General features: G+C 52.4%; 1 protein-coding gene across 4 annotated transcripts in view; it reads left to right on the top strand.

Moving 5' to 3' along the window:
* Window positions 1–14,103, top strand: part of SYNE3 (spectrin repeat containing nuclear envelope family member 3) — a 93,484-nt gene that overhangs the window by 58,571 nt on the left and 20,810 nt on the right. For all 4 annotated transcript variants that reach the window (XM_039254562.1, XM_039254560.1, XM_039254563.1 and 1 more), the window contains 4 exons: window positions 1,688–1,824; window positions 2,921–3,095; window positions 12,030–12,212; window positions 13,123–13,266. In XM_039254562.1, the coding sequence (XP_039110493.1) occupies window positions 1,688–1,824; window positions 2,921–3,095; window positions 12,030–12,212; window positions 13,123–13,266 (639 nt within the window). The remainder of the gene's footprint in view (window positions 1–1,687; window positions 1,825–2,920; window positions 3,096–12,029; window positions 12,213–13,122; window positions 13,267–14,103) is intronic.

Raw genomic sequence — 14,103 nt, 5'->3', positions numbered from 1 at the left:
GAGCGCAAAGAGAACCACTTCCTCTTTAGGACCGTTCGCCTCGGCACAGGGAGAGGTGGCCTCTGCAGTGGCGAAGGGCGGGACTTTGGGGTCAGACTCTGCCTGTGTGCAGAGCCTGCTCTTTCTTCTTGCTAACCGGGTGGCCTTGGGAGAAGTACTTTAACCTCAGTTCAGTATGGACCCGGATGAACCCGTGAAAACTTAAAAAGTACTTAGCACAGCACCCGCCAAAGTGGATGCTCAAAAAGTACCGGCTCTTGCCACTAGATGACAGATAAGGGTCACAAAGTACAAATTATGGAGGGAAAGCCTGGGAGGCCCTGCCGCTGTTTCATCGCGACATCTCCTTGCCTGTGCCCGGCTGCGTTTCAGGGAGCCTTTCCTGAGGCTGGAGCTGACCGCATCCCTACGGAGGCTCTCGAGGCTCTCTGCCCCACCCGAGTCTGGTGTCACCTCAATGATGATCAAGCCATGATTCCCCGAAATCAATGAAAGAGAAGCTTGGAATGTATGGCTAAAGACTTTTGTTCCTAAATGAGCATTCGCCCAGGTGCTGTTTGCACTTACGATGCGCAGGGGCAGACACGCCTCGCCTGGTCCAGCCCGGCCCTCGGAGTGGCTGGGTGCCCTGGGGTGAGGCTAAGTGTGTGGCCGCCAGGCAGCCCCACCTGCTCTGGCTGGGAGTGCCCGTTGCCCAGCAGAGCAGGGAAAGGTAGAGTACAAGTATCCTATCTTGCATCAGAAAGGAAGTTTGGACTCTTCCCTTCTTTGAGCAACAGGCACAATTCAAAGAAGAGGGTTGTGTGAAGACTGCGGCTGAAAGCGCAACGTAGAAAGCATCTGTGAGGGACGCGTCTATCTTTTAAACCAACATAGTGGGGATTGTACTTACCCAGCATGCAATGTCCTGAGTGCTGCATCACCTTATGCGGGGGTTCACAAAGCATCAAAGCATCTTGAGATCACTGTTCCCTTTGGTACCCAAGAGTCAGGCTAAGAGCCAGAGGGCCCAGCGCCCATGTCGGGTCCACCGTTTCCTTACTCTGCAACCACCGGAGAACTCTCAGAACTCTCTATACGTTTCCTCATGTAGAACGTGGGGCGTGGAGGATGCTTCTAGAGTCTTTGCCTCACTTTGGTGAATGGGACAGCCAGAGCACTCAGCACAGAGTTGCTGCTCCCTAGACACGAGTTGTTCGTATTATTAGCTGCAGCTACTCAGGCCACCATGGGGAGGCCAGTGGTAATAAAGAGGAAACCCAGCTCAGCAAGAACAAATGCTGAGTTCGAGGCAGGAAGCCGGAAGCTCGAGAGCAGGGGCCGGGCTCCCAGGGACCCCAATCCCTGCCCTCGGTGACAGTTTTTTTTTTTTTTAATATTTCTTATTTATTTCTAGGAGAGAGAGAGAGACAGCGTGAGCAGGGGAGGGTCAGAGAGAGAGGGTGATACAGACTCTGAAATAGGCTCCAGGCTCTGAGCTGGCAGTCAGCACAGAGCCTGATGCGGGGCTCGAACCCATGAACCATGAGATCATGACCTAAGCGACACTCGGACGCTTAACCGACTAAGCCACCCAGGAGCCCCCCTCGGTGACAATTTTCTCCCAGGCTAGCCCACTCCCACCAGCCACGCTTATGCCCCATTACCCAACCTTCCGCACCCCTCGGGTTTCTTCCCTGTGCTGCAGGCGACGCGGGCGGCCCTGGCGGCGGAGGAGCCCCGGGTGACCTGGCTGCAGACCCAGCTGAAGGAGCTCATCGTCTCCCCACATGACCTGCAGCCGCTCTCCGACAGCGTGGTCGCCGCGCTCCAGGACTACCAGAGGTGCCCGGGGCAGGCCGAGGGCGGTGGGGCTCGGGGCACGCCTTGCACCTGACGCTCACGGGGCCTTCCAGCCTCATCTAAAGCCATCTCTGGAAGGTGACCTTCCTCTTGTGACCTGGTAACTCTTAAATCATTCTGGCGCCCCTTCACCACCGGCGTTTGGTTCCCAGAAGGAGGGCTGGACTTGGCTTGGTTCTCTGCTGAGCGGCTCGTTCACTGATTTCCATTACGTCTCTGTGCAGCTTAGCACTGGCGAGGGGCCCCCCAAGTCACAGCCCAAAGGGAGGGCTTTGCAACAGCCAGGCACCATCCCCCGGCCCGCACGTGATGCAGAGATCGCATCTTCAGACCAGCCTCTACCTCCCCCTTGGGCTCTGGGCTGAGGCAGAGCTGAGCAGAGACCCCACCACACCCCACCCCACCCCACCCTACCCTCAGAGGTGTCGTGAACACGCACGACTGTCCCCATATCCAGAGCAAATCTCGTCCCTCTGCCTGACACAGGGGTCCCTTCAGAATCGACTCAGGAGCCTCCCCCCTCGCTGTGTGACTGTACATCAGAGCAGGGGCCCCAGATCCCCTGGGGGGGGGCGCTAAGGTGGTGCCAGGGACCCGAATTTCCCACGCACAGGGTGGCCGAGGGTCTCCCCTCCCCTCCAGGTTCTCTCGTTGAGGGTTTTCTGTGTTAGCCGTCTATGACTGGGTGCTGGGCATTGGATTTGAAAGGTTATTTCTAGAAACTATTTGGGCCTAGGAGGATGGGTCTCTTATTCTGGAAGGGATTTTGCTTTAGCTCCTGTGAGGGGCCCGGGGGTAGGCAGTACTGGCTGAGGGGCTCCATGCTTCCTCTTCAAGGCTTGACCTTCTCTGGCCATGAAGCTGGGCCACAAGGCTGTCTGGGAACTGGCCACACAGAGGGAGAGGCCCCTGAGGCCCCAGAGCCACTCGGGCAGCCTGTGGATGGGGGAGAGCCCACCCTGGGAGAGGTGCGAGCCGGGCGCCCCGCGGGTCCGGATCGAGGCCTCGGTTCTGGACTGACCGCGCTGTCTCCTCTCTCGCTTCCCCCCCAACCCCCCACCCCTCCGTGGCCCCTCAGCATGAAGGGGAAGAGCACCAGGCTGCGCAATGCCACGGGGGCCGAGCTGTGGCAGTGCTTCCAGAGACATCTGCAGGACTTGCAGCTGTGGAGGGCCCTGGCCCAGCGGCTCCTGGACATCACCGCCAGCCTGCCGGACCTGCCCTCCATTCACACCTTCCTGCCCCAGATCGAGGTAACCGTGATCCCGGCAGGAGGGGCAGGGGGGCAGGGGGAGGCCACCAGCCAAGCCTGACGCTGTAGCCGTTCTTCCAGGGAGAGGCGCATCTGCCTCCTCCGGGGGTCTGGGCAGAGCCCGTTGCACCCTGCCTGGCAAGGCTCAAGTTGGCACGGGAAATGTTACTGTTAGCAGCGACAACGGTCCCCCTCAGTTCGTGGGGAGGAGGCAAAGCCTGGCCCCTGGTGTCACCAGAGGACTTCGTACTGACCCTCCCACACCCCACCCTTCAGGACCCTCCTGCGGACGGGCCTCTGGTGGAAGCATGAGCAGTTCTGAGAGAGAGCACGTTAGGTCATTACCTTTGCTGTGTGTGTGTCAATTGGGACGCATAAGACAACTGACAGAAATTACGACCAACCATAGCTTAAAAGCCAGAGACTTTCGGGGGGTCCCACAGCTGGCCTTGATTGCTCAACAGTATCTTCCAGAACGCAGGCTTTTTCTAACTGTCAGCCACATCTCCCTTCGTGGCCCCAAGATGGCTGCCACCGCAGCAAACTCGCATCTTCACAGGAGCAACGTCTTGTTGAACAGCAAGGGGGCAAAAAGGCTTCTCCCCTTCACCATTTCCAACAGGGAGGCAAACCCTCCTTCCCAGAAGCCCCAGCAGACCCTCCTTACAGCTCATTGGCCAGGCTAGGTCACATGACCATCCCTGGCCCAATCACTGGCTGAGGATGATGGGATTGCCAGGACTGGCTTATTTACCAATTACAGATAGAACCCTGTGGTAAAAAAGTTATTAAAGAAGACAGTTTACATGATACAAACAAACTTTATTTAATATTTCATGAGGTGGACAGCATCCTTTTGGAAAGCTGCAAAACGGGGCAGAAGGCAGGAAGGTTCAATAGGATAAAGAATAAAGAGGGGCGCCTGGGTGGCTTAGTCGGTTAAGCGTCCGACTTTCGCTTAGGTCATGATCTCGCGGTTCGTGGGTTCGAGCCCTGCGTCGGGCTCTGTGCTGACTGACAGCTCAGAGCCTGGAGCCTATTTTGGAGTCTGTGATTCTCTCTCTCTCTGACCCTCCCCTGCTCACGCTGTCTCTCTCTCTCTCTGCTAGAAATAAATAAAACATTAAAAAAATTTTTTTGTAGAAAAAAAAAAAGACTAAAGAACAAGCAAAGACAAATAGAAAATATCTGATTGGCTGACAGTCAGCCTTGTTTGGGGTGAGAAGGCCCAGGGTTGGCTTGGTGTTTGGGGATCATGGACTGGATGGCCTGCATTTCTGGTCAAGTGGAGCATTTACAAGGACTGGAAACTTAATCTGAGTTTCACTTTGTTGCCTTGGCACCTAGGGTAGCAGTGGCCCCAGCTTGAGCCTAGAAATTTATTTCAACACCTGTAACTGGGCTCTTTGTCACCCAAACAAAATGCTGGCTGTTTGGTGACCAAGAAGGAGGAATGAGTGTTGGGGTGAGCAGAGGGCGGTGTCTACGGCAAATGCCAGTCAACATGGCAGCTCTGCCTGGCCCTTCGACACTCCCTATGGTGTCCTGCAGCTCTGAAGTCCGTAAGATCCTTGGGGGTCTAGGGATTCTAAGATGTACACAGTGGGAGGAGACACAAAAGAGTATCAGATGTAAACCTTATTTAAAAAATTTCTCTTGGGGCGCCTGGATGGCTTAGTTGGTTAAGCAGCCGACTTTCGCTTAGGTCATGATCTCGCGGTTCGTGGGTTCGAGCCCTGCATTGGGCTCTGTGCTGACTGCCGGCTCAGAGCCTGGAGCCTGTTTCAGTCTGTGACTCCCTCTCTCTCTGACCCTCCCCTGCTCACGCTGTCTCTCTCTCTCTCCTAGAAATAAATAAAACATTTAAAAAAAATTTTCTCTTAATGTTTTTATTTAATTTTGAGAGAGAGAGAGGCAGAGTGAGTGGGGGAGGGGCACAGAGAGAGGGAGACACAGAATCCGAAGCAGGCTCCAGGCTCTGAGCTGGCAGTACAGAGCCCATCATGGGGCTCGAACCCACGAGCTGTGAGATCATGACCTGAGCCGAAGTCAGACGCTTAACCGACTGAGCCACCCAGGCGCCCCTAAGCCTTATTTTATATTAGCTTTCATTCTGGTTATAAAAGCCGTGCCTTCTTGGAGAGTGTAAAGATTTGTGAAGAAGGCAGCAAGCAAGCCGTAAGACCCCCATTAACGTGCTGAGGGATACAACATCACATTTTCTCTCCAACCTGGCGTTTCTGGGGAGGCCCTTTCCCAAGGACTGACCTCTCCTCACTGTTAAACACACTGCTCAGCTGCACACCAGTGCCTGCGGTTTGGGGTGTCTGCTCCCATGATTCTCCAGCGGCGGGGCGTAGCCTTTCCTTCTGGGGGTCCCGTGGGCTTCCTTCTCCCAGGCTCTGAAAGATGACTGCCCATCTTTTTGAGGGACTTCCCAGGGCTCCCAAAAGTGAATTTTATGTGTGTCACAGAAACCCACTTTAGGCTAGCCAATCCCAAATAGACCCTCCATATCTGATGAAAATCCATCTAGACATTTCCATGCAGTATTGTCACTAGTAGGCCAATGCTTTCATTCATTCTTTCCAATTTTTGCATATTTGGGATCATGTTATATAGTTGTGTATTCTGATATTTTTAGTTGGCGCTTACAAGCTTCGTTTAAAATGGTCCGGGGACGCAGAGTTGCCTGATTGGTCGGTTAAGCATCAGACTCTTGATCTCCGCTTAGGTCTTGACCTTACAATTTGTGAGTTCGAGCCCCACCTTGGGCTCTACACTGAAGGCATGGAGTCTGCTTGGGATTCTGTCTCTCCTTCTCTCTGCCCCTCCTCTCTCTCTCTCAAAATAAATAAACTTAATAAAAGTAAATAAATAAAATAAAATGGTTCAGGGGGCCTGTCCAAGATGGCAGCATAGAAAGATCCTGAACTTAATGTCCTCCTATGGGCACGTTGAATCTATCGCTACATATAGAATAATTCCCTCTGAAAAAGACCTGAACACTAGCAGAATGGCTGCTTGCATCAGATGGTAAAAGGGCTTCACTGAGATGGGGAGGAGAGGCAGAGACAGCATCTGGCCAAAATGCTCTCTCCCAGGTCCGTGACTCACAATCAGGAAGCATCTCACACATTTGGGGCTTCTCAAGGAGCAAGGGGTTTGTGCCCCACATCAGGCACCCAACCCCTGGGACCTACAATGAGGAGATAAACCCCCAAAGCACCTCACTTGGAAAAGTAGCGGGGCTCACGTCCTTGCCGGGAACTGAGGTTCTTCTTGTGGAGGGCTTATGCACAGACTCGCTTGCTCCAGAGGCCAGTGCAAGAGCGGCAGTTTGCAAAGCACTTGGACTCTATATGAAGGAGATACAGTTGCCGAGCTTAGGATGCTGGGGGAGGGGCCTTTAGAGATTCACTGTGGGGATGGAAGAGCCGGCAGGTGCCATGAGCACCGCCCCCTCCAAATCACTAACACCAGGGTGCACCCCAGCCCTGTGCTTTCCCGCTGTCTGGCTAGAGCTGGTGAGTGCATGCATTCACACAAGGTGTGCTCCTTGATCGTCGGGCTGCGGTGGCCAGGCTGGCTTACATTTCCGGGGCCCCCAGGACTGTCACATTGGAGAGTCAGGTCCTGTAAGGCTGTCGCTCCCCAGGCCACTGCACAGAGAGCAGACTGAAACACACCTTCAGTCTTCCAGGGACAAAATCTTATTTCCTTGACTCGGAGCTCCAGCCCAAGGAGCACACTTGAGTTTTGCCACATACTGAGCAGCCTGTAGAGGTGCCATCAGAGAATGTAGGGCAAGGGACGCCACCTCTGCACTGTCGCTCGGCTTTGCTAAGCTCACTGGTGTCTCCCGGAAGTGGACTTATGTACTGTCCTGGGACCCCAGTGTGGGTGGGTGTTCGACTGTGGTCCCACGGGACTGTATATATTTGCATAAAAGATGCTTCCTGAGGGTCTAGCTTCTCATCATCCCGAAACTAGGTGCTAATGGATCCCTTCTCCTGGCACTCTGACAGGTCTGGGTACTCCCTCAGCAAATGATGTTATTAAACATAAATCAGGCTGGTGGCGCCTGGCACGCCACTCCTGATCTCAGGATCATGAGTTCAAGCCCCACGGAGGGCATAGAGCTTACTTTAAAAATATGACCAGGCTGTTCAGACAGTCACAAAGTTTCAAGAGGCAATGAAAAGCTAAGGCAACGTTGAACAGTTAAGTTTCATCTCCTACACAAGGCCATTTCTTCAAGACCGGGAGAAGTAGCCGCTTCACCTAATACATAGAAACAAACAAAGACAGCCAAGAAGAAAAATGAGGAAACAGAGGACTATGTTCCAAATGAAAGAGCATGATAAAACCTCAGGGGGAAAAAAAACCCTAATGAAATGGAAATAAGTAATTTACCTGATAGAGAGTTCAAAGTAGTGGTCCTAAAGATGCTCACTGATCTCAGGAGGAGAGTGGATGAACACAGTTAGAACTTCCAAAAAAAAAAAAAAAAGATGTAAGTAGTTAGAAAGTACTAAACAGAAGTCATGAACTGAAGAATGCTGTAACTGCACTGAAAAATACTTTGGAGGGTTCAAATGCAGACCAGATGAAGCAGAAGAAGGGATCGGTGATCTAGAAGGCAGGGCAGTGTCAGAGCAGCAAAAAGAAAAGAATTTAAAAAAATGAAAATAGCTTAAGGGACCTATGCGACAACATCAAACAGAAGAACATTTGCATTATGGATATTCCATAAGAAGAAGAGAGAGAGAAGTGGGCAGAAAACTTATCTGAAGAAATGAAGACTGAAAGCTTTCCTAAACTGGGGCAAGAAACAGACATCCAGGTCCAGAAAGCACAGGGATCTCCAGATAAGATGAACCCAACGTGACCCGCACCAAGACACATTATAATTAAAATGTCAAAAGTGAAAAATAAAGAGAGAATCTTAAAAGTAGCGAGAGAAAAATAACGCGTGACACACAGGGGAACCCACATATGACAATAGGCAACTTTGTCAGCAGACACTTTGGGCAGACATTTTTCCAAAGAAAACACACAGATGGCCCACAGGCATGTGAAAAGATGTCACATCACTCATCAGCAGGGGAGTGCGAATCAAAACAACAACGAGATATCACCCCACACCTGTTAGAGTGGCTAAAATCAAATGGCAAGAAATAATAACGCATTGGGGAGGATATGGAGAAACGGGAACCCCAGCACACTGTTGGTGGGGATGTAAACTGGGGCAGCCACTGTGGAAAAACAGCATGGAGGTTCCTCAAAAAATTAAAAACAGAATTGCCATATGATTCAGCAATTCTACTTCTGGGTGTTTATCCAAAGAAAACAAAAAGACTAATTCGAAATGGTGTATGTACTCCATGTTCATTGCATCGTTATTTACAATAGCCAAGGCCTGGAAACGACCTAAGTGTCCACTGATGGATGAATGGATGAAAGAAAATGTGATTATATCTATATCTGTATCTATAACTATATCTATGTCTACGTCTATATCTGTATCTATATCTATGTCTATGTCTTTATCTGTGTCTGTACCTATATCTGTATTTATATTTATATCTGTATATACAGTAATCTGTATTTAAATAACATGGTTGGACCTTGAGGGCATCATATTAAGTGAAATGAGTCAAACTGAGAAAGACAAATACCACATGATCCCACCTATATGTGGAATCTAAAAAAACAAAACCAATCCCATAGATAGAGAACAGAATGGAGGTGGCCAATGGCCAGGGGTGTTGGGGGCAGGTAAACTGGGTAAAGGGGCTCAAAAGACACAAACTTCCAGTTACAGAGTAAATAAGTCATGGGGATGTAGTGTACAGCATGGTGACGATAGTCAATATTGTAGTGCGTCGTAAAAGTTGCGAAAAGATTTACCAAATCTTTCAAGTTCTCATTGTCATAAGGAAAAAAGAAATTATAACTTTGGATGGTGACAGTTGGCAGTAGATTTATTACGGCGATCATTTCGCAGTGTATACACATATTGAATCATTATGTGGTGTCTCTGAAACTAACATATTATGTGTCTATTATACTTCAAGGAAGAAAGATACAATGTTTCCAAAAAATCATAATTTTAAATGGCTGCATAGTTTCCATGGTAGTTTTTGTTCCATGTGTACAGTATTTAGATTGTTTCCAATATTCCTTGTCATAATTTGTATATGGTGAGGGTCCATGTACACAGATTTTGGTCTCCATTTCTATCATTTTCCTCCTCATTTTGCTGATGAGAGACCAGAGCCGGAGAGAAGTTAGGGTGCTTGTTCACGGGGCCGCTCAAGAGGCCGAGCTGAGGCCAGAATGGCGGGCTCTAGACTCTCACCTTAGGTTTCTTATTCTTGCTGTCACACCGGGTCCTGGGGACAGGTCTGCCATTTACAATACGGCAACTTTATTATTATCATTTGACTGTTGAGGAAACCACGTCCCAGAGAGGGGAAGGTACTTGCTCAGGGTCACACAGCAACTAAGTGTCGGAGCTGGTTTTGACCCAGGTGTGTTTGACTCCACGGCAAGTGCTTTTCCCACTGGCTCAGATTGCATGTCCATCCTGTCCCGCTCACTGGGGCAGAAAGCTAACCAGGACCTGTGCCAGGCGGGAGGGAGAGGCAGTGTCTTTCAGGAGGTTGACTCAGGACTCGTGAGGCGGGAGTTTTGTGGACCAGTGGGTTGGAACAGGCGGGCAGACTGTGGTTTGTCCACGCTGTGTGTTGGCTGGGATTGCATCTTGCATTGCGCTCATGAGTCTTTCACACACGGGATGGATTTCACGGGCCAGGCTCAAGTGGCCAGCTCTGTTTTTCCTGGCTCAGCTCCTGCACTTAACCTCAGCATAGCCAATCAAGCTGCAAAGTTCTTCTAGAACTAAGGCATCAGGCCCCAAAGTCGAGCATGGCTGAGATGCTAGTTTCCAAGGACGGCTGTAACCATGCTCCCAAACTAGATGGCTTAGAGCCATGGAAACTCGCTCTCACACAGTTCTGGAAGCCGGAAGTGAAAAGTCAGGGTGTCTGTCTGGAGGGCCACGCTGTCTCTGCAGGCTCTGGGGACAATCCTTCCCGCCTCTTCTAGGTCCTGGAGTTTGCTGGCCAGCGCTGGTGTTCACTGGCCTACAACCTGTCCCTGCGCTCTCAGCCTTTGCTGTCACACGGACAGCTTCTCCCCACGTGCCCTCACATTGTCCTGCCTCGGTGCCTGTGTGTCTGGGTCCAGATTTCACCCTTTTTTTTTTTTTTAACATTTATTTATTATTGAGACAGAGACAGAGCATGAGCATGGGAGGGGCAGAGAGAGGGGGAGACACCGAATCCAAAGCAGGCTCTAGGCTCTGAGCTGTCAGCACAGAGCCCAATGTGGGGCTCGAACCCACAAGTAGTGAGATCATGACCTGAGCCGAAGTTGGATGCTCAACCGACTGAGCCACCCAGGTGCCCCCAGATTTCCCTTTTTAATAAGCGCACCCGTCATGCTGGATTAGGGTCCACCCTAATGACCTCATTTCAACTTGATTATCTCTGTTTTAAAGACCCTGTCTCCAAATATAGTCACATTCTGAGGTAGTTTGGTTGGGGGTGGGGGAGGGGCGGATATTAAGACTTCATTATCTTTTGGGGTCCACAATTCAACCCGTAGTGGCCGGTTAGATGGTACAAGCCGTCTGTTACTCGCGCGCCAGTACATGCTGGGTAGGCACCACCCCATTTCAGCCCTCATACCAACCCCGAGAGTGGGGTGTGACTGTGCCTATTTCACAGATGAGGAAAGCGAGGCTCAGAACTACCCAGGGCCTCCCAGCTTGTATGGAATTTACCCTCATGATCGTAACTTCTCAGCCTTAATTCTTAACCACTGCGACGTTGTGTCCGGGTTTTCTGAAAAGAGAGTGGAGGGTGCCCTCCCTATAAAGAGGCTTTGTTCTCTCTGTGGCTGATCACACATGGCCTGCCCTCACGGGGGGCAACAGCAGTGCAGCTGTGTCGGCCATGTTTAGGCTGCCCTTCCTCTAGGGAGTCTCTGCTCTTCCCGGGCTGTTGGCAATACCGCCTCCTCTGGGGAGGCGTCTCAGATTTCCCCAGCTAAGGGTGTTCAGCTCTGCCTCCAACACCCATCGGACTCTGTCGAAACTTGAAGGGAAAGGATCACTTTCTGCCTTGGGTTGCAGATGCCTACCTGGGTTGGGGGTCTTTATCCCTTCCCAGCCCTGTGCCCAGCTCAGTTTCTCAGTAATATCACCAAGTATAAAATGGAAGGACTCTGGCCAGCTGAACACAATTCCCTTGGCCTCCGGGACCCGGGGCCCTCAGATCAGCAAGAGGTGCTTACCTCAAACAGTCGGTCTGCAGAAGCCTGAGTTTGGCACGGGGCTTTGGGGCAGGAAGAGTGAGTGTAGGCTGGGGATGTGGTCAGGGCAGGCTTCCTGGAGGAGGCGGGGACTGCGCTGTGCAGAGTGCAGGGTGTGTGGGAGCCAGCTGCTCATCACATAAGTCTCCCTTCGGTCTTTCCTTCACCTGGCGAGCTCCTGCACATCGCTACTCCACTCAGATGTCACCTCCTCTAGGGAGGCTTCCTGAATTCCCACGTGCTCCCATAGGCTCCTAGCTCTTCAGAATGTCCCCAACAGCACCCAAGGGGTAGTCCTGCTGCTGCCGGTGATGGGGGATCATCGAGTAAAGGACCCAGCTGGTGCTGTGCAGGTGCAGCCGCGGTGTGGGTGGTCGATGCTGGAGGGGCAGCTGGGGGAGGGGCAGCGGGCAGTCAGGAGCTGCTGTGGTCCAGGGGGGCGAGGCTGAGTCGCCATGGGCACGGGCAGCGGGGATGGATGGAGAGGAGGTACACCTCTTGCCCAGGCTTCCCGGTCCTGCCCTGGGGGTCACAGAGGCCTCATCCCCCGCAGGCGGCCCTGGCGGAAAGCTCACGCTTGAAGGAGCAGCTGACGACGCTGCAGCTGAAGAGAGACCTGCTGAGGAGCATCTTTGGCCGGGACGAGGCCACAGCCCTCCTGGAGCAGGCGGCCAGCGCCGTGCGGGACCGAGACCTGCTGCACAACGGCCTCCTGCAGAGGAAGAGCAAGCTGCAGGTGAGCGTCGCGGCTGCCCGGGGACAGCCCTCCGGGGAGGGAGGCAGGGCGCCCGGACTCCTCCCTCGGCGCCACCACCGGCCTCTGGGTACCTGCCCCAGCCCGTTGTCCCCTGGGTCTCAGCTCCTCACCTGTGACCCGGTGCCCACCTGCCGCCCCGGCCCCTGCCCCTGAATCTCCCTCGACACTGCCGCCAAGCGGAGCTGTCTTCCAGAGGAAGCCAGGGTGGGGGTCGAGGGGGTGGAATGAGAAAATGCAGAGACAATTGCCTGTGAACTTTAAACCACCTAGAGCTGGAAGCTAATGGTATTAGGAGCACATTTCTGAACGACTGCACGGCATCGAAGGGGTAACGGGGTGCGTTGTGGATGGTGTATTCTTTCATGTAACCAATGTTGGCTGAGCATCTGATGATGATGCTGACCTAACGCCCGGGCACCGAGGGGGGCTGGCACTCGCTGAGAGCGCCATTCACACCCAGGACCTCGTCTTACCCAAGCAGCAGATGTTTAGCAAACATCTTAGGGTTTGGGGGGCAGACAGTCTCTGCCACGGCTCCTCGGGTCTGCCACTGTCTCATGAAAGCAGCTCTAAGTGAACTGGCCGTGTCTCAATAAAACTTTATTGACAAAAACAGGGCTCCGGTGGGATCTGATGTGTATGTGTATTATGAGATGCAGTTCTGTGCTAGGGAGCAGAGCAACTGTCATGTGAAGATGCCATGGTGATTCCAAGGAGGGGCGTCCGACCCCACTAAGGGCTCTGGGAAGGCTTCCTGGAGGGGGTGATGCCTGAGTGGATACGGGCCGGCCAGGAGAAGGCTGGGGTTTGGTGGTGAGTGGCTGGTTGTGCAGGGTGCCTGTGAGGGAATTTCCTAATCTGTGTGCTGTCCGTCTGTGTGCCTCTGCAGAGCCTGCTGGCTCAGCACAAGGATTTTGGGGCTGCTTTCGAACCCCTACAGAAGCAGCTCTCCGACCTCCAAAGCAGGGTCCATGCGGAGAGCGGCCTTCAGCAGGACCTTCCTAGGAAACAGGCCCAGCTTTCCCGGTTGCAGGTAAGGGCTTTGTGGGGCCCGAGCAGCCCCGCTCAGGTGCCCAGTTGCATCTTGAAGCAGGTCTCCCCTCTTGCGGCCGGGCACTGGCCAAACAGCAGCCACGGAGCCCGTCACCTGAGATCTGACCTTTCGTCCAAATCTCTGCTAGATTGATCTGGTGGCTTCTGGCCTCTGCCGGACCTTTCGCACCTGCAGACCGTGAATTCTTGAGCCTCAGATAATGATGAGCTATACTTCCCGTTTACTCTGTCCTTCCCAAATCTGATGTTGGTATTCGTTTTTAAAATTACTCTGCTAAGTGCTCCTGATGGGTACAGAGGCCTTCAGTTAAATAGTCTGATTTTGGAAGTGAGAATAAAGGTCTTAAAACACAGGCAGACTGTCAATAATGACTGGCTTGATAAGGAGGTTGAAGGATTTTAAATGCATGTGATGCCATTACCCTTCTCGAAGTCAAGCACTGCTCGTACATACATTGAGACAGTTCTTAGGAAGACATTAAAAACGGTGTATCCAGGGGCTTTAAAACTAAAGTTGGGGTGTGATTCTTCACAAGGAGAGGCGGTCATCAAGTAAGAATCCAGACGGGAGTCTGACCCCCCAGAGATGCCTTCTAGGCTATAACCGTTTGTTTTCATAGTGTCCCAGGGTAGTTTTGTCTCCTTTAAAAAAATCTCACAAGCTCTGAGAGGCCCATCAGATGGCCATATAGTGCAGCCGCTGGGGTGGGGGAGCCCCATCATGCTGGGACCTTCCCAAGCTCCCCCACTCAGAGCGGCCCCCCATCGGCTCCCATGATAGGAAATTAACATTCGGTTGCACCTGCTCCTTTTTATT

Source organism: Hyaena hyaena, unplaced genomic scaffold, assembly GCF_003009895.1.
Source record: "Hyaena hyaena isolate Hyena2069 unplaced genomic scaffold, ASM300989v1 scaffold_493, whole genome shotgun sequence".
In the NCBI taxonomy this organism is placed as follows: Eukaryota; Metazoa; Chordata; class Mammalia; order Carnivora; family Hyaenidae; genus Hyaena; species Hyaena hyaena.
Note: the sequence above shows the minus strand (reverse complement) of the source record. Positions and strands in the feature narration are given on the sequence as shown.